The following is a 26258-nucleotide window of genomic DNA, read 5'->3' as shown; positions in this document are numbered from 1 at the left end:
GTAACATTGGGGTCGTCAGCCATTAATTAATAATCCAATAAATTCTTCCAGTTCATGATCATTCAAGCATGCATGTTAACTTTAATCATTATTTCGGCAAACTTTTAAAAATCTTCATAGCTTTATATATCTCTTGTTGTATAAGAACTATAATTAAATATATATTTTTTATACTTGTGCAATTCATCTAATTATAGCCCTAAATTAAATATCTTTCGTGTACTATATATTAATTATTTACGCACATATAATTTAGGTTTATTTCTCATTATATTTCTCGTAAATATAATGGGTAGCTAGTCAAACTTAAGCTGATTAAATTAGAAATTAACTTAATCTTGATACATGAAAGGTAACGTAAGAATATATTTTTGGGTTTAATCAAGCCTAGACTTATTAATTTGGCTCAAGAATAATCCTTAATTTTAATTTGGGTAAAAAACATGAAGGTGAAAGCTCTTTCTATAACCATATTTATAGGGAGATTGAAATTGTATTCTAACTCTTTTCAAGGCAGAGACTGCTTTTACTTGCCAATCACTTGATAAATCACTTGTTAGTAACCTAAGAATAAAATGTCTTACAGTTGAAAAGACATTAAAACAATATTTAGAAACGTGGTTAAAATTATATATATATTTTTAAATAAAATTCATGTTTTTAGATTTTTTGATGTATTAATATCAAAAATTATTTTTATATTATTTTAATTTATTTTCAAATAAAAAATATTTTAAATCATAATTATTACCACACTCTCAAACACCTCATTAAAAAAAAAAAAAAAAAAAAAAGAGCGCATGCATCTGTACACATACTCTCAACGGCTTAATTTGGCATCTTAATTTCAATGGTCAACCTATCAGCAGTAACCATTTGAACATAGCCATTTGAATACAGCTCTTGTCGAATAAAGATTGTTTTTTGATACGTACTATTTGAGGTTTAATTTGCCTACTTAAATATTCAAGTTTGGCTAGAGTTGATGACGTGTTGCCGGAAGAACACTGGCGGAGTTAATTATAGAAAGCTTGTTCGAGGACCCATTAATTTCTAGGGTTTATGACATGTTTAGGGTTTCTCAAAAGAAATGGATAAACAAATGGTTAGACGCACTAAATATCTCACAAACCCTAGCTAGCTAGATATTTGGAAGTCATCTTTTAAGGACCTGGAATTGGATACCTTTTTATGCTGGCCATAAACTTTGCTCAGATTCCTTTCTTTTTAGCACCTTATTACTCGAATGGGCATCTAATTTGCTCTAGCTCCATTATTTATTTATTCATTTATTTATTTATTTATTTTGTCTATGCCTTCTTTATAGTTTAAAGAAAGAAAGGACTTTTTCACTGATAAAATATTTCTGCTCTCTCTCGGCGAATCAGGATCCTTTATTTCATCTCTCTCTCGTAAAAGCTTGAGAAAACACCAGTGAACTAAGTGCTAGTGGATAGGAATAATCTTTTTCTTTATATTTAATTTCCAGAGTTTATTATATTAAATCTCCTATCATAGTGGAAGGCAAGAACTTGTTGTAGACAAGATTATTCTTTTTGCCCAATTTCTCTCGTTAAAATTAGGGTTTGTATGATTTGAACTTCCATGCCTGTACGTAGCTCATGCATCTTTTCTTACTTGGAAAATAACTTGGGAGAGTATTATCATCTGTGTGATCATGCCTTCGATGTGTGGCATGCATGCCTCTATGGTGAATTGTTTGTGTTATTTCTTCGGTGAAGAATATCGGCTATATGGCACACAGGAATCGATTTCGACATGCCGAAAAGCTAGCGTTGCTATTCTCGGCCAAATTATCCTTTATTAAAAAATGTAAAGTGAAATTAATTAAATTGTTTTTCTTCCCGTCGTTGATTAAAACTATTTCCGTGAATGGAGAATATGTTGTCACTACTAGGAAATCTGAAGCCATGTTGTGTTTGGTATGATATTTTATTATTTTATGCTAATTTATAATAACATAGCCCATCAAGTCAACATGGTATTCGATCCTAATTTAAATTTACATTGAATAATAATAAAAATTAAATTTAAAATTAATTTAATTTAACTTATCTAATGAATTAACTCGCAACTAAATGAATTCAATCAAAATTTATATTAATTTTTTTTTAATAATATTATTTTCATCAATTGAAGTTAATTAGTCTAATTTGTAACTTGAATTTTGAATTGTGTCAAATAATAAGATTTATTTTTAAATGAGCTAAAGATTAGCAAGAGTATCAATAACTTTATGCACAGTGATATTAAAAGTCTTCATAATTATTCTCTTGAGCTAGGTTTTTTTTTTATTTTTTTCCTTTCATAAAAGGAACAATATCTGGACCTTAACGGCCCATTTCAAATTGTTAAAGGGCTCTTATATTGAAGCTATTTTTTGGACCAAAGACAAGTCTTCGTAGAATTATTTAGTGCTCACACATCGAAGCCCAAATTCTGTATTAACTGCAGAAACCCATTATGGTAAATAAGCAAGTCGATGGCTTTTCTCTGCTCAGCAGAGCAAGCAAGCTGTTGGGCCATCAAAGCCCAACGATCGATTGCTTTAATTATGGGCTTCATGGCACTTCTATATAAATGAACTTTTTTTTTTTTTTTACAAAGAGGAAATGGTTAGATTGCCTCTAAACATATGCTGACTGGAAAGATTTTTTTCATAAAACTAAGCTTATATTTTAGAGCCAAAAAATCATTATTTTGATAAATTTTTTTTTATATAACTTCTTCGTTGAGAACAATATTTAAGAAAATCTATAAAACTTATGCCCATAATAAAATACAGTTGTGATTGTTTTTTTAAAGTATTTTTTATTTGAAAATGCATCGAAAATAATATATTTTTTATTTTAAAAAAATTATTTTTGATATCATTACATTAAAATAATTTAAAAATATTAAAAAATATATATTAATTTGAAGTAAATAAAAAAATAAAATAAATAAATTTTTTAAAAACTATTAAAAAAAACAGGTCTAAGACAACAAAAAAAAAAAAAGACTAAATTTTAGAAAGAAACTTATTCTCGATTGATGTGTAAACTACTTTAAAAATACACTTAACGTAATTATTGTTTTTTTTTTTTTTTAAAAAAAAAGAGCCTAATCTGCCAAATAAAAATAAGATAAAGCCAGCATTATATTTACAGATACAGACCTGCTTACGATTTACGATTTCCAAAAGGATTATATAACTTTATTATGATTTAATTTTAAAACTAAAGGATTAACCTATTCTCTTTAAGAAAATACAGGAACTTACTTGCAAATCACCAGAGATGGTCAGATAGAAACCTTTGCAGCGTGGGAAAACTTATAAAATCAACTTTTAATATCTTAATATTCTTATTAATCCAAGTAAATCAAAATCAAAATCAATTTCGGATATTTTTCTTATTTAATATGTAGCTTTTTTTTTTTTGTATTTAACATAACGTGTGTTTTTATTTTTGTATTTTGCATTGATATAATTTCTTTTTTATTTTTGTATTTTGCATTGGTATAATTAATTTCAAATATTGATTTTGATTATTTGAGATCTAATTATAAATTTACATAGAGAAAATGATGAGATCAAACGATAAATTATTTGATGTGTTGATGCATGTCACCTCAAAAGAATAAATGATCACATTTTAAGACAAGTTGAACAATTATGATCAACTTTAAAGTGAAACACAACTCGTTAAAAACATCACCGAATCTTTTTTCTTAAGATCGATGTTATACACTCCATATTTCAGTGCATAATTTGAAAACTATGCGTATAAGATTGGTTAATTATTAATTTTATTTTATTTTTTTTGTAAAAAACAGTCATTTCTTTCTTAAGGTTGTATGGAGAATCATAGTGATTACTTGTGATAATAATTCTTGAAAAACAAACATTAAAAAAGAGAGAAATTGTGGAAAATAGCCATTAAATTTCTTTCTTAAAAAGCAAAAATCCATGTAGAGAATAAGAATATATGTTGTCATTAATCTTATTCTTTACTTTGTTTAATTTGACTATTTAGTTTCTTTAACCAACAAATTTTATTCTAAATACGTATGCACTAAACTATAATCACTGGAAAAATCCCCATTATCTTGATATATATGTGTGTGTGAAAATTATATATGAACTACAGAATAATTATAATTTAATTAACATATGACAAAAAATAGTTAAAAAGATTTTAAATAGAAAACATATTTGATAAAAACGACTCAAATCAATATTTTTAAAGAAATAATGCAGCACTTAGACGTTCATATATCCATGTCTACGTACTACATTTATTTCCTGTGGATCTGCTTGTAATTTATCCATCCTATCAGGCACTCCAGCTCCATCTCTCATATCAAGCCTGGCCTGTCGTAAACATCAATAACAAGATTAAAGTTATCGAAGGTCAGATCATAAGGACTACAAATTATTAGAAAATTTCCCAGAATCATAATTGATCATCAATACATTATTATGATCTATGCTCATGCATGACAGAAAGAGGTAAAGGTCTTGTTTGGATGCCAATATATATACACAATAAATGCAAACTAAGAGATTTTTCTTCATTTTTGATGATCTTCTGCATATTGTTTATATATATATAAGCAATGGCTTGCATTAAAACGCTGAAAAGAGAGGCGGAAAAAAATATATAAACATAAACGTATCTGCACAATCTATGAGTCAAAAGATAATTTGAACCAATTAGAAAGATTGTATAACTAAGAAGATCACCACAAAGTCACAACTTCTGATAACATCTTATTTTGCAAAACCATATAGTTAGCATCGCGCAAAACATGAGATTAGGAAGACATCAGTCCAAATGCTAAGAAAATTGAGATGCAAGGATGAAAAACTGATGAAAACTCCATGGTTTATAATTAGATGACCTGTTCATCCGATTCAAAGATGAACTCTACTTCAATGAAATCATTTCATGGAGAAAATAGTTCAATAACTTTAATCACAACTAGCATCTAGCGACTCATCTTCATTTCTTTAATTCCAACAGAAATTGAGGGGGAAAAAATACCAGAACCAAGCCTTTATAATTGCTAACAATCCCTCAACATTTCATGTTAGCATATCTATCAGATCACTCACCCTTAACCGGTGAGCTAAAATATTTGATTAGCTAGTTAACTTGCTATAAGACCTGCAGGTTTGCCATTTTCCACGGAGTCAGAATTACAATAGATCATAGCAATATCAGGTTCTGGATCATCCATTTTCCTAATTCAGCAACCAGTAACAGGGAAAAAAATCCCTTCACACAAAACTATATAAGAGCAAAAGAGTATTTTGTAAGCAGGAGCAAAGCATACCCCACACAAGAATTTTCCAAAACATGAGTAAAGACTGAGCTGAATGATCTCTGTCTCCCTGTCCGATTTGGATGTGCTACCCAAGATTACTCCCTCTTCTTCACCGGAAGACAATCTACATCTAGTTCTCACTAAAACCTTACAAAATCAAGGAGCTTTAGGACTGGAAAATGATAAAAGTCCTTAGAATTATGGGATTGCTTGTGATCAATCACAAAAAAGGCTATTTTAACTGTTATATGAACTACAACCTAATTAATCACTTGTTAGTGGTTGATATAGGGAATCAAAAGCCATATACATGGTAGAAATTATCCTCTGAACTTTTAATTTTCTATTCAAGAATATCCAAAATCCAAAGCCTAATCAACATCTAAGATTTTTCTCCTTCTTCAATGAAAAAAGAACAAAAAAAAGTAAGAAAGAATAGAACAGATTAAAGTTTACCTTAGAGAGTAGCAACCGGATTCATATAGAAGAAAATTAAAGTCCTTTACTTCATACAGATAGATATATATGTATTACACCAAATTATGTCACAAGTTATTAAAAAACTCTGATCTCCTCCATATATATGTAATATTGCCTACGTCTTGATCTTCTACTTCATCTCCATCATAAGAAGTAGGCCTTAGTATTTCTCAAGATTGGTTTCTGAGAGAACTTCCATTTGATCTTCTATACTTCATCTCCATCACAAGAAGTAGGCCCTAGTATTTCTCAAGATTGGTTTCTGAGAGAACTTCCATTAATTAATTGCAGTAGCTTCTTAAAGAAACCTAAACTCTAATATTGTTGGTTCAGGAATCTGGTCAGTTTGCTGCTGTGCTGCTTGGCAACTTGCATGGTTGGATTCTTCATCTTTGTTGACCTTGTCAGAGTCAGTAGCTTTCTTTTGGTCAGCCTTTTCCCTTTCAGCCTCCCTGTATTTGTGCAAATACCTAACTGTAGCGTCAGCATAGTCATCAAACCCTAAAGAACTGAGAGCCCAACAGACATCATCTCCGTTCAATGCCTTGCGATTCTCCTTTCGACACTTGTTAGAAGCCTCGCTAGTGACAAAGCTTATAAACTCTGTTGCACATTCTTGCATTCTTTGCTTAGCTTCTTTCGAAACCCTTGCTGTTGGTGGCAGGTGCTGCTTCATTACCCGACCCACATTGGCAATAGGCAACAACTGATCTTGCTCATCACCCATTTCTGTTTTCAGCCAGAAATATTATTTACTCTTTGTTTTGCATTCTAGCTACGTATAAATATATAGACGTGCCAATGAATGCAAGTTTATGTGTAATGCATACACACGCACAAGTTTTTGTGTTTTCAATTTAATTATTATTTTGGCGTTATAGATTTTCAGTGTCAAATTAATTTAAACACATCAAGTAAAATTTGAACATTATGTATCTAAAATACCACTCATTAAAAAAAAAAACTAAGAAAAAAATAAATGCCAACAATTTTTTCTTATAAAAAAAACGTTATCATATATATATGAAATAGCTTACACATGCAACTTAAATGTATCTAAAATACCACTCATTAAAAAAAATCTAAGAAAAAAATAAATGCCAACAATTTTTTCTTATAAAAAACACTTTATCATATATATATGAAATAGCTTACACATGCAACTTATATTAAATCTCAATTTATCTATTTCTAATTAAAAACTCAAATATTCTTCTGTTATTCCCTATCTCTTAATTAACAAGGAATGTTTTGGATATGTAACCTCTTAATGATCTGCAAGACGCATGATGTATTTTCATTAGATTTCAAAAAATAAAATATATTTTCATTAAATCATGTGCAAGACCCATATATGCATTATTTTAAAGTATTTCCAAGTGAAGAATATTTTAAAAAATAATTATTATCATAATTCCAAACACTATCTAAATTTATATGTATGTTATATTATGAGTTAGGATTCTCAATATTTTTGTATGTGTATTATATATATTCATAGAGTTAATATCTAATGAGTCATGTGATATAACCTTCATCAAATAACTAGTTATTGTTCTTGATATTTTAAAGTCAAATTTAAAATTGATTTTGATGAATATAATACAGATTATATAACAAAAAAATAAGATATTTTGCTTAAATCACCAATACCAATTTCTAAATATAATTATGTGAGTGACATAACAAATTTTATACTCTTGCATTTATTTACATTTGCCAAATTAGAACCCTAGCAAGCTTGATTCCGAGCTACAAAAAAATTGTTGTGAAAATTCTGTGTGCTCACCCCTTTCCTCTTACACTACATATAATATGAAAATTCTGTGTGCTCGCAGCGTACAAGAAATGCTTATATAATTCAGTTTATTCTATTAAAATGAGTGGACTTCGTTTGCGCACGTTTGCCTGTTTAGGGCCCAAGACGAAGAAAATAAAAAAGAAATTTGTCCTAAAAAGCAATTGTGTTTGATTACCTCAAATTGAGGTTACTTTTTAGGCTTTGGTTATCTATCGTGGCAGCACAAAATTTGCATTATGAGTTTAGACTGTTTGGTTGGTCGGATTGATGTAACATCGAAAGCTTTAGAGCTATGCTACGACTCAAGTTAGAACTTTTTTATTAAGGGTCATAAAAACAACTATTTAAACATGTTATTAAATTCAATCAAACAAATTAATCTTGAATATTGAATTCTTAGAGCCATTAAGTTGACAACAAACCATCAAAGAAATTGAAATAAATTATCTGATTATCTGGTTTGATTTTAAATTAAATTATATAAGATTTGTTGTGACAAGATTTAATTAATTTGAAAGATTTAAAAACAACTCAAATAACTAATAAAAATGATTTTTTTTTATAAAAATGATAATATATTGAATTAATACGGATTTTATACTTAATTCACTAAATTTATTATTCAAGCGGATTCTACTGGGTTTAAAAGCTTTTTTATTTTAAACTATTTTCTAGTTAATTATATAACAATAAAAAGCTCAAATCAATTATAAATTAAATATAAGATATTTAATTAAAAATATGATATCCTCATTTAAAGAATATGGGACAATTCCCATTGTGTAAACTATGGTGTAGGCTTTCAGTGAATGAATGGGGAAAAACATGGTGAGCTGAAAAGAAGGTTGGTAAGAAGGAATGTTTCCAATAACTATTGGTTTCTCTTGAGAAAAAAAAGAAAGAAAGAAGGAGCTTAATTCCACAATTACTCGATGTGATGTAAAGTAATATAAAATTATTTTAACTTTTAAGTTTTTTTGTTAAAATACATATATATTTAAATTATAAGGGTAATGTAGTAGTTCAACTATTCTATAAAATTTAAAAATATAAAATATCCTTTTACACAAAGTATTTGATTATTTTATTAAAGGGTTATATCAATAATTTTACCATTAAAAATTCAATTACTAAAATAACTTCACACAATTCTAAAAAAAAATATTGATGTCATGGTGAAAAAACTTCCTACCCCAAAATCATGACAAAAAATAAAATAACGGGGGACAAAAAAATCATAATATTATTATCCAAAATACTAATTTTCCAAACAGTTCTATTGTCGTCCAAGACACAAAATACTATTATATATATATATATATATATATATATATATATATATATATATATATATATGCACACCGCTAGGAGAAATATATAATGAGAAGCTAAATAAACACATATATAAAAATAATTTTATTATTTTTATTTATTATTTTGTGCATGACCTTGTTTATATAAAGTATTTGATTGATGAATAATTTATTACGACACGTAAAGGGGATAGCTAAAGTTTTTGGATTTCTAAAAGTAATTATCAAGATTTAATGTTAAATTATGGTGTTTGATTTTCGTGAGATATTGAGACTTCTATTTTTATATTTGAACAACTTGTTTTTTTTAGAATTATATTGTAACCATTTATTTGATTATCATATTATGCACCAATGCATTTTTAAAATACATAGGTATTTTAGAACTTTGGTGGTTGTTAATAATACAAGATATATATATATATATATATTATGTTCCTATTTATTTTTGGAGGTGATTGACAAAGCTTCTATCTCATTTTTTTTAAGTGTTTTTAGTTTGAAAATATATTAAATTAATAATTTTTTTTTATAATTTCATTGATATTAATGTTAAAAATAAAAAATTATTTAATATATTTTTTAAAAAATTATTTAAAAAAAACATTACACTACAATTTCAAAGATTCTTAGTCGGTCACCATCTTAAAGGTTATCTATACCTTTGTTTTGTCATAATGGTTCTGCCATAGCCTCATAGGACATGCCTCCACTCTTTCTTCCCAAATAAATAGCTACGAATCAATATTCTCACCTTTTTTAGTTCATTTTACGATGACCATGGTTGAAACATTATTCAATTATATTAATATTAATGAACTTGTAGTAAATTATATTTTGCACGTGCTCATTAATTTAGCTTGTATGGTATCGTGGATCTTGTCGTCTAGAATATTGGGAAAATCTTGGAATAAAATGCAGCACGGATGATTTAACAAAAATAATTCGATTATTATCTGATTAATAGAAATTTTTTTATATATATTCTTTAACAAAAATAAGATTATTCTCTGGTTATTTTATATATAAATCATCACGATTATATCTTAAGAAAATACTTTAAAGGTATATACTTTATATTGATTTAGTATATTTCAAAAAAACAAATTTTCTCGAATGCTTGTCTTAAATTTAAACAAATTCATCAATTTGTGAAGCATTTATAAATAATTCTTATTTTCTTATATAATTTCTGATCACATTCAAAAGAAGAAGAAAAGTCATCTATGCAGTTAATTAGCATTTATAAAATATTGAAGTGCATAGATGATATTTAACGGTGCCGTATATGTGATCAACTAATGAATTCATCATCAGCACTACATGAATTTATGATCTCCTTTAAAAGTTTAGATTTCTATAATTGTCATTGGATAACCAGCTAGCTTTATAAAAAAATTATCACCCGAATTTACAACTATAGATGTTACACTGTGCGTAAGTTTTTTTTTTTTTTGCAGAAAAACAATATTAGGATGATGCAAAGTCTTTTTTTTTTAAAAAAAAATATCTAAAGTATTGCAAATACATTTTAAATAAATAAGAGAAATTAAAGATTTGAGTTATAACGGCAACTGAAACTAATGAATTAGTTTTATTTTAATTAGATTTTTTTAAAAAAGGCAATGATATTAATCGATTTCATTGCTACTCCATTAGGGTTTCCCAAAAATGCAAATGTAAACAAATGGTTAAATATTATGGGTGGTCGGTACATCCATGCATGTAAGGATATAATTAGAAGTCATGATCTTTTCAAGATTTAATTAATTAGAGTAATTACTCTTTTGATTATATGCATTTGTTCATTTATTAGTGTTAGTTTTATATATTTTGTTTTGGTGTACGAGCTAGGGGAGGCCGGGTGGGATATTTTTCGTTGCCATTACCACCAGGGGGTCGAGCCCGAGAAGCCTCACCAACAGGGCAGGGTCTTTTCTTACCGGTAATAATATTTATGGTGCTATTATTTTTATGAAAAATAGAAAAAAAATGAAAAATAAAATTTATGTTTCAGTACATTTTTTTAATAAAAGAAATAAAAAGAAGAGTTCTCTTCGTTTTTCCATCACAAAGCTTCATCTTGGAAAATATTTTTTAATAAAGTTTATGAACTTTTTTTTTCTCATGGCTATTTTTTTAATGGCACGGGTACTTTAATAATAAATCAATTTTTATCTATATTTGTGGTGGGGTTTTTATATCAATATACCATATAAATCATTTTATATAGATTTATTTTTTCTTGTGTTTCTTATATAATTTATTTGATGTTTTTCTAACATAAATATAAAGTCATTTTATAAATAAAAAAATATTTTGCGATATCATGTTCATACACATAGTATAATCAAGATTTAAAATGAGTGAGTTATTGGGTTAATGTGATAAGTTATCGTGACAGGGATTCGATTCGGAAGGGGACATACGTATTTGTATCACCACCCGATGCACCTAGCTCCGCTGCTATCCTCGCCTCGAGTAGAGCACCAGAGGAATCAACCTTGGTGGAGGATGATTCTAGAGTGAGAGTCCCCGCCCTGAATCTATCGATTGAGTTCGATTCCGGCACCCCTCTTGCTTGGTTGTTTGGAATGGAACCTCGGCGAGCGAGAGCAAGGGCGAGGTTGGGAGAAAAAGCCAAGGATTTTTAGTGCCACGAGCAACATCGGTTGCCGTGGAAGACAATCCCGGAGGCCAATAAATTGAACGAATTCAAAGAACACAAACATTAATAAAAACACCAAGATAAAAACAAATAACCAGCACAGATACAAAGAACGCAAGTTTTAACTCAAAGCCGGTTGCCCCTCGAAGCTCAATAACTTAGCTATGGTGATTAAGGACGATGCTGTGGCGGGCATTGTCAGTATGATCGAGGAATGTTTATCAACTGTAGATTGCAAGCTTCATACTGCTATCAAATACCTCTTGGAGGTTTCTCTAACAATGCAGAAAGATAGACCTCGTCCTTTGATTTAGGAGAGATCGCCCACTTGTGTTTCTTGTACCTGAACTGAAGAAACATGTACATATAATCATCCATGTCCTTCCTGTTGCAAAAGAACCTGTCAATCCATAACAATCCGCCTGGCCTTAAGATCCGATCCCAGTCGAACAAGATGAAATCCATCAACATCAGGTCGATCCAGCCATCCATAAATCCAGCGGTATGAATCAAGTCCATTGTGTTATCGAAGAACGGGAGGCGTTGGTTCAATGTCACATACAGAGGAACCAGACCTCGAAGTGCAATCATCTCGTTGAACGGTGCTCCGAGGTTAAGTGCGGTCGAGACAACTGTGACGTTCTGCTCTTTCATCCTGGCAGCAAAAGTTCCTGTTCCAACTCCGAAATCCAGACCGATTCGTATTTCTCCGGGCTTGATCGCCAAAACATCTCCGATCAGAAAATCGACAGGGAGTGAGCTATTAGTGACCCACTTCAGCTTCTCCTTGTCCATTTCGAAACAACCAGTGCATTTTGAATAGCCCCTCTTCGGATTCTTGCTTGATAAGCACTGAAAATTCCGGCATTGGTAATTGCTCCACCTCACATTTCTATCATCCGGCAGTCTCCACAGGGACTCGTTGATGGGGAATGGCTTCTGATAGACCTTGGAGGCCCTTGTCAGGCACCGTCTTCGTGGCAAGGGATCGCATCCATTGACCATGAGCTTCTGGGACAAGCTCCAGTCATCTTTACAGTAAGATCCAATGTCGTAGTCCATGTACTCTTCCAATTCTTTCTTCATCAGAACACAGGCATGCCCCACCGTGTTATATATCCTCTCCGTCCCGTATATGTTTGTTCTCCCGACTCTATTTTCTTTCGGAGTAATGTACTTACGAATCTCCTCGACAACAAAAGTGTTAATCAAAGGCTCCTCCTTCATTGTTGAGTTTCTAATCCCCTCTGCTCGAGGTAGTCGAATCTGTCGAAGAGCAATGTGAGCACCATAGAGAGGCCTAATCACCTCCTGCTCCAAAAACCTCTTGTGCTCCAATCTTGTCATTGTAGATTTTCCCAAATCAACCTTGTTCTTCTCCATTTCTTGCACTGTCTTCTCCAGCTTTTCTTGCAGTTTATCCATCCTGTCAAGAACTTCTCCAACTCGATCGTTCAACGCTCTTATATCAAACCCATCATAAGCGTCGCCGACATGATAGAAGTGCTGGCATATATCTTCATGGTGAAGGAAAAACCCTGCATTATAGAACTTGAAGAGACTGGCTATGCTTACAACAATAACAAGACCTCCCAACATGATTTGAAGCCATCCCATTATTCTTCCCAGTCTACATTTTGGAGAACATAACCTCCCCATCCTTGATCATACAAGATCTAGCTAGCAACTACTTGTTTTCACAAACGCTACTCTCCTTCCTTTGGATCGGCAACCTATATTTGAAGTCTAAATTCTTAGGATCAATTGTAGAATCAAAACTACAATACATAATACATATATATATATATATAAGGATTTAGATTTCAAATCTAAAACTTTTCCCATCATTCTAGAGCATGAAAGATCTCCATTCACCTTAGCTGAAATCAAGTGTTTGACTGGCTATATTTAACTTGTTATGATCTTACCACATTGTCATTTAACAAAGATTGGAAATAACATGGTTTAGTACATTTTCCTTCATATTCTCAGCAACCAAACAGAAAAAAATTATAGTAATCTAAATCAAGAAGCTTAACACTCAACTTTTTATAAAAATCCTAATAAAAGCAAAGTAAACAGAAATAAGACATACCCAGATAAGAATTTGCAAGGACAAGATCAGTGAACACAGAGCTAAATCTCTATCCCTTCAGCAGATTTGCTATAACTCACAGATATTCAAACCTTCTCTTCCCTCACTGGAGGCAATCTTTCTCTCGCTAAAATTTGATTAGCATCTCCAAGTTGTGCTTAAAAATATATATATATCTACGCAATGTAGCTTGAACCGTTACTAAAGGAGCTTTAGAGCTGGAAAATCGTAAAGCTTAAGCATGTAAAAATTCCAAAAGTTGCTTGTTAAGCACCTGAGGCTATAAGAAAGCACGAATCTCGTTATCGCCATGAAATTCTAGGGAAGATCAACCTGCATAATTTTATTTTCTTCTACGTAGTTGTATAGTTTAATAATTAATATTATATTTTTATTTATATACGGTCCATATATAAACGACTAGAACTAATGCTTTGACCACGATGTTTTTGGTTTTCTATTTACATGGCCAGCTCCCATTGCGGCAACTTGATTACAGTTGCATTGTTTTTTCGTGTTCCACTGCCAACTAACTATAGGGATGGCAACATCACAACCATGCAGCCAGAGTCAGACCTTGTTTAGGTTATGAGTTATTGAGTTGCCGCGTCTATTTCGAGTCAATTATTTTATTAAAAAACTATCATCTCATTTTTTAATAAAAATATTTTAAAGTTAATGTGTCTAGACATATCTAGATGAACTAGCATTCCATTAGAAACACGAGCTAATTTATATTTTTAATAAATTCAATTTTTTTTATGAAAAATTAATTTTTTATATATGTTTTAAATTATTTTGATGCGTTAATCTTAAAAATAATTTTTAAAAAAATAAAAAAATATTATTTTGATGTACATTTCAACACAAAAAAAATATTTTAAAAAGCAATCACAACCATACTTCTAAATAGACCATAAGTATATATATACATATTAAATCAAATGATAGAGTTTGACAAAATAAATATTTAAATAATTTAAAATAAAATTCAATTTAAGTTAATTTTCAGATTACTGAACAGGCATATCAAACTAGACATAGATTAATAACTATTAGTGATGTATGGCGTTGACATGAAAAAAAAAAAAAAAAAAAAAAAGAGTTTTATCTTACTAAAGATGGAGGTTTGGGAATGGATTTTTACGCCACCAATGTCTTGAATTATATTTATTTTTTATACATTATTATAAAATTATAAAATTTTATTGTACATAAAAATCTTTAACTTTACCTTAAAAAAATTAAATTCTGTCCCAAAGTTGAAAGTGATTTGGGCTCGACGAGTTGATACAAGGGACAAGGCCACACACAGCAGGTGGCACCAATGCTGACTCTTTGTCAGTAAACTATAATCGACGCACCATCGACCAATAAGGCGCCGTTTGGCTTCGTGACTGGACGCATGTTTATCAAAAAAAAATTATTTGAATTTATTTTTTAATATTTTTAATTATTTTAATATTAAAAATTAATTTAAAAAACTATAAAAACAATAATTTCAAATAAAAAAAATAATCACCGTGAAAAACTCAAACACCAGCCAAAGACTCTTTGTCATTGAGCATTGCCATCATACAATATCTTCCAAAGCAGATAAATGCAAACACGGAAAAAAAAAAAAATCAATTAGTGATTGATGCCAAATAAATCACAGAAATAGTGTTGCAAGGACAATGTTCACACAGGGTTTGGTGCCCTGTCCTGCAGTAAATGGCAGCAAAATCTGGTGTTATCTAGTTCGTCCACCGCTATTTTTTTAAGATATTTTTCTGTTTATTTATTTCTTTTAAAAATATTTTAAAAATAAAATTTAAAATTTTTTATTATTTTTACTTAAAATTAATATTTTTTAATGTTTTTGAATTTCAAACAAATACTAAAATAATTATCTATGACATTTTGATTAACTGATAACGGTTGATTTAATTGGTTTTGATATAATTAATGTGTTTTTGGAAACCTGTTAGTTCTTACTGTTATAATTTTTTTTGTTTAAATCAGAAAAATTATAATTTATTAATTATGATTTTTTTAAAAAAATCAGCGACACTTCTATAAAATCACATGATAAACATTAGTGATTGACCGCTTTTTGATAATATTTTGATAAAAATAAACAAAACAGATAATATTTTTTAAAATGTTTGTTAATGTGATAATAATTATTTTTATATAATATATTTTTGTTTAAAAATATATCTAAAAAATATTTTTAATATGATTATATTAAAACAATTTAAAAATATAAAAAAATTAATTTTAAATAAAAAAATGTTAGAGCACGTGGCCAACCGTGTTCCAAGGAAGCTCGAATTGAATTCTACTTTAGAAATTTGTTTTTTTTGGGCACCATTTTTGCTCTTGACTGAGAGCTCGATGAAGAAAACTACAACTTTTGAAGATAAAAATCTTGCTTTACTCTCTCTCCCTTGAAAAAAAAAAAAAAAGTTTTGCTACGTCCCATCATAAAACAAAAAAAAATTAAATGGCAAATGGGTTTAAATTGGATTTTTTTTCCTTTTTTTTTTAATATAAGTGATATTTTCCAACCGGTTTAAACATTTTTTTTAATGTAATTTAAATATAATTTTTTAAAAAAATATTAATTTTGAATTTAATAAAGTAAAGAAACGGAGCAATTTTTCTCAAGAAAAGAATGATATGGGCTCTCTTTGTAAATTACTTTATATTTACCTTCTTAGCATCCTTGACTAAATTACCCCTAATTTCCCATCATACAATTCAATTACTGTGTTAAACAAAACTATTTCAGTATTATCTTCAAAAAAATATATATAAAAAAGAAATCAATAGCGATCGACCCAGTCCCCACGTTATAAATTAATTCAGAGTCAACTCACGTGGAGTCTCTCCTTTTTATTTTTGTTTTTCTTTTTTTAAAAAAAATCATGCTGGCTAGGCTAGGTTTAGTCACACCGAAAATGAACCAAGATTCCCTTTTTAAATAAATAAAAAAAAAAAAAAAAAACTAAAATTCACATTTGACAGACTGATGAAACTTTCCAAATTAGACAGCTCAGCAGCCAGCAAAATATGCATTGATCAAATTAATGGGTCTTTGGTAAGGTTCATATAAACCCATGAATCTGACTTATTGAAGGGGTGGATGCCAAGCTTTTCAAACATAGTAATTCGACTAAAATAAGGACATTTTTTATATATATATATATATATATATATATATATATATATATAATATATTCATGAGATTTTGATTGTATTAAATATTCGTAAGCAATTTATTATTTTTTCATATTAAATACATGGAAAAAAATTGAAAAAAAAATTCACGTGCTTACACGCTTGGCCAAAGTTTTGATTGTTGTGCTTATGTGCACGCTTGTCCTTCAATTTTCTTTGATCAAGGCTAGATAATATATCGCCTACCTTTTTATTTCTTAAAAAATAAAGCGAGTTATGTGTCATTTGCTTGTCCTGGTTTTGGGCACGAAGAGATTGATGGAAAAATGAGCTAGGATTTTTTGAACTTAAAAAACTTTTTTCAATCTATTTTTTATCTAAAAACATCTAATAAATATTTTTAAAACCTTAATAATGTAATCTATTAATTTGAAACACTTCTAAATTGATTCAACAAAAATAAAATAAAACAAAAAATCCAACCTTTATCCACTTTATCAAGCAATATGGAAGCTTAAAAATACATTAATAACACCTTTCTCTTTAAGAGAGATACATTGACATTGAATTTAGCTTTTTTATGCTAAAAAAATCTAGGCAACCAATCGTTTTCTCTCACTTCTCTATTATTTTTCAGTGATTTTTTTCTCTCATATCTCAAATATAAGGACTAAAATATAAATAAAATAAAGTTTTGGATCAAAATATAAAAATTTTAAAATAAAAGAACCAAAATAAAATTAAAAAAATTATGTGTGGAAATTTTATTTAAAAATGCACATGATGAATAATAGTAAAATAAAATAAAAAAAAACTCCATGTTTTTGCCTCATTGTCAATTGCAGTCCTAAAGTTTTATTTTTTCTCAAGTAATAAAACCAAGTTTTTTTTTATGCAAAATTGAGCATCAACTAATTATTGAAGTGTTTTTTTATATATATCATGAGAACTCTATAAAAAAATAAATTAAAACAAATTACTAGTCCAATTAACAGCCAATACAATATAAAATAATAAAATTAAAAATAAAATGATGTAAAAGAAAAATTAAAAGATAAAAAAGAGAGCATGACACTACTATAATTCACAATGATTTATAATAACAGATATAATTTTTTTTTTTGCTTTTTTTTAGATTTTCTTGTAATGGTAATGTAATTAAATTGTCAAATTTAAAGAGAACAAATCTCTCCCATAAAAATTATTTTTTTCACTAATTTAACAGTTACTTATTTAAAATTATTTAAATCTTATAATTCTAAGATGTGTGTCATATGTATGAGGGTCGCATGTCATAGGCTCATAAACTATTGTCTGTCTGAAATATGCTAAAGGTTAATTTCTTTATAATTAATTACAACGTAAATAACTATAACTATAAGGTATATTTAATTGCATGTTTTTGACTCCATAATACCACCTATAATATTATAAAAAAGAAAAAACCACTTGATAATTAATCACACAATTTCACTCCTCATGAAATGATTTTGAGTTCGATCTGCTTAAGATCGATGAATGAAGCTCTGGATAAGATTATAACTGATTTTCTTAATTTTTTTTTTTATATATATGTACAATAAGTAAATCTTCATTTTATACTTAAAGTCTTTTATTAATTAAGCTGGAAATTTTCATTTCAAAAATATAATTAATAAAAATATATTATTTATTTTTAGGGTCTTTCATTATTAAGCAAGGGCTTTAGATCATTGCACAAACAATACTTAGATCAACTATGATTCGAGTTCATACTCTAAAGTTTGTTTGAAAGTATAATTATAATTATTTTTTAAAGTGTTTTTCATGCTGAAATGCATTACATGATAATTTAAAAAAATATATATTTTTTATATTAATGTACATCAAAACGATCTAAAATATATAAAAAAAATTTAAATTTTTGTGGAATGTAATTTGCACTACTTTTCCAAACAATACCTTTTAATAGAAAATGAGATTTATTATAAAAATATCAATTTGAAAATGGCTAGTTAGCTAAGAATCATTTTAAAGAAATTTATTTTCAATGATTCAAAATCTTTAGAACACATTAAAATAAAAAAAAATGCAAGAAAAAAATTAGATACTTAATAAATTAGATCAGGTGGTTAAAAAGGTTTATTTTATTTTTTTAATTTTTAAGATTTAAATATTGAGATTGGTATTAGAAAGAATATTAAATTTTCTCTTCGTTAAGACATAAAATGATTCGAATAAATCCTTATCATAAAAAAAAAAAAAAAAAAAAGAGAGAGACAATAGATCTATTAGAAAAAGGGAAGAAAAAGGAATTGATTACCCAAGGTTTGCTTGATGCAAAATATTTATCGTGTGCCATTAAGTCTTTCTTTGATCGCTCACCCTTTATTTAATGCTGCTAAAGCCAAAAAAAAAAAAAAAAAAATTAAAAACTTGTTAGAGAACGCAACACTATTTTCTCTCCTCCCTCTCGACCCCTTCTCCATTCCCATACCATGACGAACTACTTGCTTCTCCTCTCTCTCTCTTGATTCTTCCCTAAAGAACAACAACCCTTTAAAGCAAAAGCCTCCACCATCAACAAGGTAAGGCACCCTCTCACTTCTCTTCTTTCCTTTTCTCTTTTTGGTACTTTTTTTTTGTTTTATTTTGATGTCATTAGTTAAATTATATAGAGCATGTATAACATGATAACCCTTTTGTCCAGGTTGTGCATTTCACGCTAGGATTTGACATTCCAGGCAGTTCCATGGAGGTTAGTTAGCACTGTCATTAAGAAACTTTGCTATTTACTTGGTTTGCTTTTTGCGTGGATAAATGCTCTTTTTTTAATGTTAATGTGGTGTATCTTTATGTGCTGTTGTTGATTTGCTTTGCGTTGATACAAGTTAAATGTTTTTGGGATCACATTAGAATTGTGTGCGTAGAGTTTGAAGTTGTCGAGCTTTACTGTTATGAGGTTATTTGATATGGGTTTGGAGACTTTGAGATGAGAAGCTGCTTTGGTTTCTTGGATTATTTGTTACTGTTTGTTGTTGATTCCTCTTTCGGTTTGGAGATGTCTAGTTAGTTCTTGATGTTGTCGAACCCATAATTTATCCGAAAAGATTTGCTGAATGTTTATGAAAAATGATCTGTTGTTGCTCAATTTCATCTGGGTTGGTGACATTGAAGTCATCTTCTTTGTCTATGTTGGGTACATTTGGTATGTGGATTTTGCTAGTGATCAGATGAGCAAGTGCTTGTTTTGGACGAACCATGTTAATAGATTGCGGCATTGAACTTGTTGGTTGGGTGAGGGAGAAATTTTGATTTCTTGTACGTGAAAGATGAGCGTTGTCCGTCTGTTAACAATCTGGTTTGTGGTTTTATCGAGAGATGAAAGTGCTGTTGTTTTGTTATATTAGTGGTGGTTATAGATCGAGTATTTCCTTTAATTGACATGAAACATGGGATTCCTTTCTTTTAGGTTTTACATTCTGAGTTGGGAATTGCTAGTTGATGAGAAATACTTTTTTCCCCAAGCGGATTCGAATACTTGATGAATTCTTTTTGTTTGTTAACATTTAGCTGGTTCAAATGTAAAATCCGGGACTTATAATTAAGGCGATCCTGATGGTTTGCTCTGCAATAAATTTGTAGCCAATGTTGGCATTTATGTCTATATTAGCATGCACATGTGTGGACATGCAATCTCTTAAACAGTGTCTGGGTTAGTGTTGTTGGATATCCATCTCCAATGCTTTCACAACCATGGGTGCATCCTTAGAGATGAAGGTGCTGGTGAACCCCCTTCAAGCAAAAATGCAGGTTACCTAAAGAGGAAGACCGCAAGTGCTTACCATTCCTTGACTGCTGATGGCAACCATTTTTTATGACATGTCAGCTTATATCAATTGTTTTTCTACAGTCTGCATATACAATGGATAGAAGTCCCAATTTTATTTTTAATTTAAATATCACAAAACTTCTTCTGAATGTGCACTTGAATCTGTGCTCTACGTCCTTTTTTCTTTTTTAGTTTATTGCTCTTTAGTTTCTTAGTCCCTACCATTTTTGCAGATAGAATCAAATCAACTGGATCACGATTGCAATTCCACTGAAGAATCATCTGTTATGCAGATAATTCCTCCAAGTTCTCCTGAGATAAGTGGTGTGTGTGGGCATCCGATAGAGAACCCTCGAGTTGGTGATGAGTATCAGACAGAGATTCCATCCATGATATCGCAATCAAAGCATCTGCAGCTTCTAACAATTCCTTCTGGTTCGGATGGAATATTTGAGGCTTCCCATTCCTTTCTAATAGGTTTACCTGTCCCAGTTATGTGGGTGGATAATAATAAGGTAAACAATGGAGAGGATGGAGGGTGTGGATCGTTGAGCCACCCTGGGGATGCAGTTCTTACAGATGAGTCCAGCAAATCTAGAAAAAGCAAAAAGCATTGTACTATGAAGAAGGAAGGTTCAGAGCTCAATGCTGAATTATTGGATGATGGAAAGGAATTGAAACCAGCAACCTTTCAATCGAATGTCTCAGGTGAAGATAACTTAGATCAGCCGTGTAAAAGAAAAAGCTATATCCCTCTTCCTGGTTTCCTGCATAACCCTTGGAAAGATGCTGATGTAGATGGTTTTATTCTTGGTTTATATATATTTGGAAAAAATCTTGTTCAGATAAAGAGATTCATAGACAAGGAGATGGGGGAAATACTGTCATTTTATTATGGGAAATTTTACAAGTCTGATGCATATCGTAGATGGTCAGATACCCGAAAGACAAAAAGAAAGAAATGTGTATGTGGACATAGAATTTTTACAGGGTGGAGACAACAGGAACTGTTCTCTCGTCTGGATCCGCATGTCCCAGTGCATTTTCGAAATACTTTCCAAGAGGTACTTCATAGGTCACTGCTATTAATGCTGGATATGATTTTTTTCTCCATTATTCAAATTCTTTCCTCTCTAACTACATTTATACATCTGGTTAGATATCTATAAATGAAAAGCAGGAACATTTAGCTGAAGCTAGACAGAAATTTAGATTTCTTCCTGCTAAATAGCAAAGTGGTTAAAAGTAGTTTCAAGATGGTCTTTTTAATTGTTTCTTGTCATACTTTAAACCTTATTGAAGTTAAAAAGTTCTTCCAGTTCCTTAAGGATAGCCGGCGCGAACTCGTTTTTTGACTTATTAAAAATGTTATAAAAAAACCCATGCTGTGAAGCCTCATATATGGAGCTCAACTCCTCTAAGGTTTTTACTCCTGACGTTTTTGGGAACACAAGGGATATTACCTTCTCTAACTGGCTTATACTTAGGAAAGAATTCCATGACGGGATGATCAAACACATTGAGTTGATTTTCCATTACAACTATCTAGCATTACCTCTCCTTTTAATAACTCGTGGCTTAGAGCTGGACATTTGTATTCTCTTTTTCTTAAGACTAGAAGTTCTTAAAAACTTGCATTGTGAATTTCATGCTTAATCATCTTCTTGCATAACTGATACATTCCTTGGTCTCTATTTTTTATTTCCGCATAAGAAAATATTAGAAACTTTATAAGAGATGGAGTGTGTTCTGGTTACCATTTTCCAGCTGTGGGAACTCATCTAGATTTACTTTCTAGTTTTTGACAGAAAATTGTTGTGTCATTGCTGTTTTATGTGTTTTCTGTTATCAGGTCTCTTTGGAATTTACAAAGGGTAAAATTTCACTAGAAGATTATGTATTCAATTTAAAGGCCATTGTTGGCATCCAAGTTCTTGTAGAAGCTGTTGGTATTGGTAAGGGGAAAGATGATCTCACAGGTCTTGCCATGGAACCTGTAAAGGGCAATCCATTGTTTCCTGAATGTCCAGTAGGCAAAGATTGCTCCTCCCTTGCAGCCAGTGACATAATCAAGCTTTTGACTGGGGGCTTTCGTTTGAGCAAAGCTCGTTGTAATGACATTTTTTGGGAAGCTGTTTGGCCCCGTTTGCTGGCAAGAGGGTGGCACTCTGAACAACCAAAGAATCAGGGTTATGTTGATACCAGTCACTATCTTGTTTTTCTCATTCCTGGCATTAAGAAGTTCTCAAGAAGGAAACTTGTGAAAGGTAATCACTACTTTGACTCTGTCAGTGATGTTTTGAGCAAAGTTGCATCAGAACCAACACTTATTGAGCTTGAAGCTGAAGAAACTAGAGGCAGCATCTGCAATGAGGAGGATGGCTGGGATATAGGAGTACCGTCTAGCCTGGATGATCAATCCATTTGTCAGCCCCGTCATTATCTTAAACCTCAGGTTTCTAAACGCAATCTGAACCATGTGAAGTTCACTGTTGTGGATTCTAGTTTGGGTGGAGGGAAAAAATTATCCAAGGTGAAAGAAATGAGATATTCAACAGATGATTTGAAAGTTGTGTCCTTGTTCACCACTCTTTCAAGTAGAACTCCGAGGATTTTTTCGGAGAGCTCACTGGATAAAAATGATCTGGATGCTCTTGGTATGTCATTGGATGGTGAAAAGATAATGAATAACGTAGACTGCAATGAGGGTAGTACATCTCATGCATGCAGCTCAAACTCTACAAAGTTCACCATTGTAGATACCAGTTTGGTCCGTGGAGGAACATCAGTCAGGCCAAGAGAACTAAGATGTTTACCAGTTGAGTATGACTCTGCTTCTGAAATGACCAATTCAACTGAGAATGAAGCGGATTCCTCTGACAATTCACTGGTTCAGCATGCACCAGATGCAGCAAATAGATCCGACCATAGAAAGGGTATATTTGACAGGAGCATCCATGACAAAAGCTCTGAATTGAAAGGACACCGGTCAAGGGGAACTTTAAAGCACCAATCAAGTCGAAGATCAAAATCCAGACAGTCGAATAACTTAGTCCCTCTGGTGAAACGACGGAGACTAACTGCTTGTTCCGATACAGAGATAAGCAATGTCATTGAGAATTTCTCTGGAGGCATTCGGTCAAAACAAGTGGGAATTTGTTGTGCTTTGAAAGCACCAAGTGCTGGTGGTAATGCCTTTAAAGCCCGTGGTTACCGAAAGAAGTTGTCATCAACTAAACCCTCGGTAAGAGGTGGTCCAAAAGAGGCGAATGGTGGAGGGATGTTGAGTGCAAATTGTTTTGGTATGAGAAAGTCTCGTAGAGAAAATGCGGAACATCAATCCCCGCTTTTGATTGATCTGAATCTACCTCAAATTGCTTTAGCCTCTGATAATGGGGATGTGGTGCCGATGGAGGTGGAAAACATCCAAAGAATAAATGCCAATAATACAAGTTTTCCATCTCCATTGGATAATCCTAACGCCGACGCATTGAGCACCTCTGTTGATCTTGCTTCTGCAGCAGAGGAACCTGATATGAACCCTAGAAGACACAGCACAAGAAGCCGACCAATGACCATTAAAGCATTGGCTGCTCTTGAATATGGGTTCTTGGAAGTGAAGAAGACGCCAAAGTGCACTGGAGCTCGTACACACAAGAAATCCCATTTTAAAGTCCTATCTCAGGTCCCACAACAAAGTCAAAGTAAAATAAAGTCATGCAATGTCGGCATTGGTACCGGGGATCCGATTGAAGAAAGGGATGCTAGTGGAGCCTTCATTGTTGAATGAGAATTCCTGAAAGGATGGAAGTTACATTCTCTCACATACGTACCTACAGGTCAAATACGTTACAGCACCATCTCATTACAAATCATTCTGCACCGCCACCACAATCCACTACTAAGTTTTACCAAGAATAGGATTGCAGTTTAATTAGTCTATATGTTTTGTGATTTTTAGCTCAAGCATTTCTGAGGTTTTTAACAGTGCTTTGACATGGCTACACCATACTTTTAATCAGTTTCACAGTAAAGAATTATTGAGAGGGCAGCAAAAGCACTTGTTGTAGATTCTTTCAATCAATTATTTCGTTACTATATAAGGTGCAGAGAAACACATTGTTAACGTGATGACCCACAACCTGTCTCGAAATCACATTTCTTGACACAATCCGAAAGGAGGTAACAGGGTTGCAGCCAAAGAAGACATGTCTTCAATCTTGTTCTGCATGATTGTTGTTTTTTTGAAAAACAGCAGTATATGTGGACAAATATAGTCAGAATCACTTATTACTCTGACTTCTCAGCATTGAGTTGCAGTACCACAAGCTACTGTTTCAATAGGAAGCCTATAATTCTCGTGTTCTCACCTTCTGCTATCATTATGAATTCTAATCCAATAATAGAATCTTTGTGAGCTTAGGAATATTAGTTTCGCCTAGCGATGAAAATCTTGCAGGATAAAAACTAAAACATACCCTTTATTACCATGAGCTTAGGCTTATCCTTCGTGTCAGACTGTATTTTTGTGAGTTGTTGTATGATGAGATTCTGGTTTGCGAATTCTTCAAAATTATATCGAAAAATTATTCCTCTTCGCTTATGGACATAAGTATAACCGAACCATGCAAAATCGTAGTGTTACCTGATTTTTTTTACTGCTGTAATGTTATCTGCATTCATGTGTTTGATCACAAATATTGCTCGAGGATGTAGGTGGTAGAAAATGATGGCCTTTGTCTCACCTACAAAGAGAGGCTCGCATCCTATAGAGCTTTTAGGGGAGAAGATGAATGCTTACTCTGGTAATTTTTTGCTAATCGATAATAACATCATTTCTCCTGTCACGGAGAAAGATGATCGTCAGAGTACATTGCCACTACCTTTTTCTTTCTTTGCCATGAAACTCGTTGTTTCATTTTTTGCCTCATCCTCGTGTCTTCATGAATCACCGCTAAGATGAACAAAACAAAACATATATATTTCTCTTTAAATGAATATCTTGAAACAATAAGATAAAGAAACTGTTTGCGCTAGGAAAATAAATTTGTTTTATATCTTTTATTTATTTATTTATTTATTTTCGGGCTACCAAAAGAAAAGGTTGTTTATCTTTACTTATTGGGAACCGTGCTTCTTTATTTTGAAATATAGAAAGTATATAGGCAAATCACTATAACCCCAATTTTGGTTTTGAAATTTTATGGACACTTGAGGGATCTTTGCGATTTCCTTTTTCGTTGTCGTTTCATATCAAAATTCAGGACAGATCTTACTTTTCTTTCCATGTTCAACATTTCCACGAAATTTCAGCGAGTTATAAAGGAGAGGAGTGCTCAAAGGGTGTTGAGCTCCCTCTTTTACTACCGCTAGTGCTCGCTACACCATAACAAGGTGGATGCCATACAAGAGTTTAGATCCAGTGGATTGCGCGACAAATCTTTTTTTCTTTTCAATATTAATAAATCCCCAATATTAAAAATAAGAACTTAATGTTGACTGACGTGTGTGTGTGTGTGTATATATGTATTTCATTAGAAGGTTGCATCACACTCCATAGCAATTTCTTAGCTCTTTTTGTACCAGGGATTTCC

At 31.1% G+C, this 26258-nt stretch overlaps 3 protein-coding genes across 4 annotated transcripts; 1 reads left to right on the top strand and 2 right to left on the bottom strand.

Annotated features, from left to right (window-relative positions):
• Positions 1–6109: 6109 nt before the first annotated feature.
• On the bottom strand, positions 6110–6538 carry LOC118060772 (nuclear transcription factor Y subunit B-4). Its single transcript, XM_035074036.2, has one exon. The coding sequence runs from the start codon at positions 6536–6538 to the stop codon at positions 6110–6112; it is 429 nt and encodes a 142-aa protein (XP_034929927.1).
• A 5191-nt stretch (positions 6539–11729) lies between these two features.
• LOC118060770 (probable methyltransferase At1g29790) lies at positions 11730–13253 on the bottom strand. Its single transcript, XM_035074034.2, has one exon. It carries the CDS (start codon positions 13250–13252, stop codon positions 11846–11848), a length of 1407 nt encoding a protein of 468 aa, XP_034929925.1. The 5' UTR covers position 13253; the 3' UTR covers positions 11730–11845.
• A 5975-nt stretch (positions 13254–19228) lies between these two features.
• On the top strand, positions 19229–24744 carry LOC118060768 (uncharacterized). 2 transcript variants are annotated; one of them, XM_035074033.2, is made up of 4 exons: positions 19229–19420; positions 19543–19590; positions 20958–21728; positions 22517–24744. In XM_035074033.2, exons 2-4 carry the CDS (start codon positions 19585–19587, stop codon positions 24452–24454), a joined length of 2715 nt encoding a protein of 904 aa, XP_034929924.1. In that variant the 5' UTR covers positions 19229–19420; positions 19543–19584; the 3' UTR covers positions 24455–24744. The 2 variants fall into 2 exon arrangements, with proteins under 2 accessions (XP_034929924.1, XP_034929922.1); XM_035074031.2 differs by having other exon boundaries at positions 20898–21728.
• Positions 24745–26258: the final 1514 nt, after the last annotated feature.

Source organism: Populus alba, chromosome 13 (genome assembly GCF_005239225.2).
Source record: "Populus alba chromosome 13, ASM523922v2, whole genome shotgun sequence".
Taxonomy (NCBI): domain Eukaryota; kingdom Viridiplantae; phylum Streptophyta; class Magnoliopsida; order Malpighiales; family Salicaceae; genus Populus; species Populus alba.
This window is presented reverse-complemented; position numbering and strand designations above follow the sequence as displayed.

Excerpts from the sequence above, each read along its gene's own strand:
- LOC118060772 (XM_035074036.2), bottom strand. The coding sequence starts at position 6,538 with ATGGGTGATGAGCAAGATCAGTTGTTGCCTATTGCCAATGTGGGTCGG.
- LOC118060770 (XM_035074034.2), bottom strand. The coding sequence starts at position 13,252 with ATGGGGAGGTTATGTTCTCCAAAATGTAGACTGGGAAGAATAATGGGA.
- LOC118060768 (XM_035074031.2), top strand. Across the intron at positions 21,729-22,516 it reads TTCGAAATACTTTCCAAGAG|GTCTCTTTGGAATTTACAAA; the intron begins GTACTTCATAGG and ends TTCTGTTATCAG.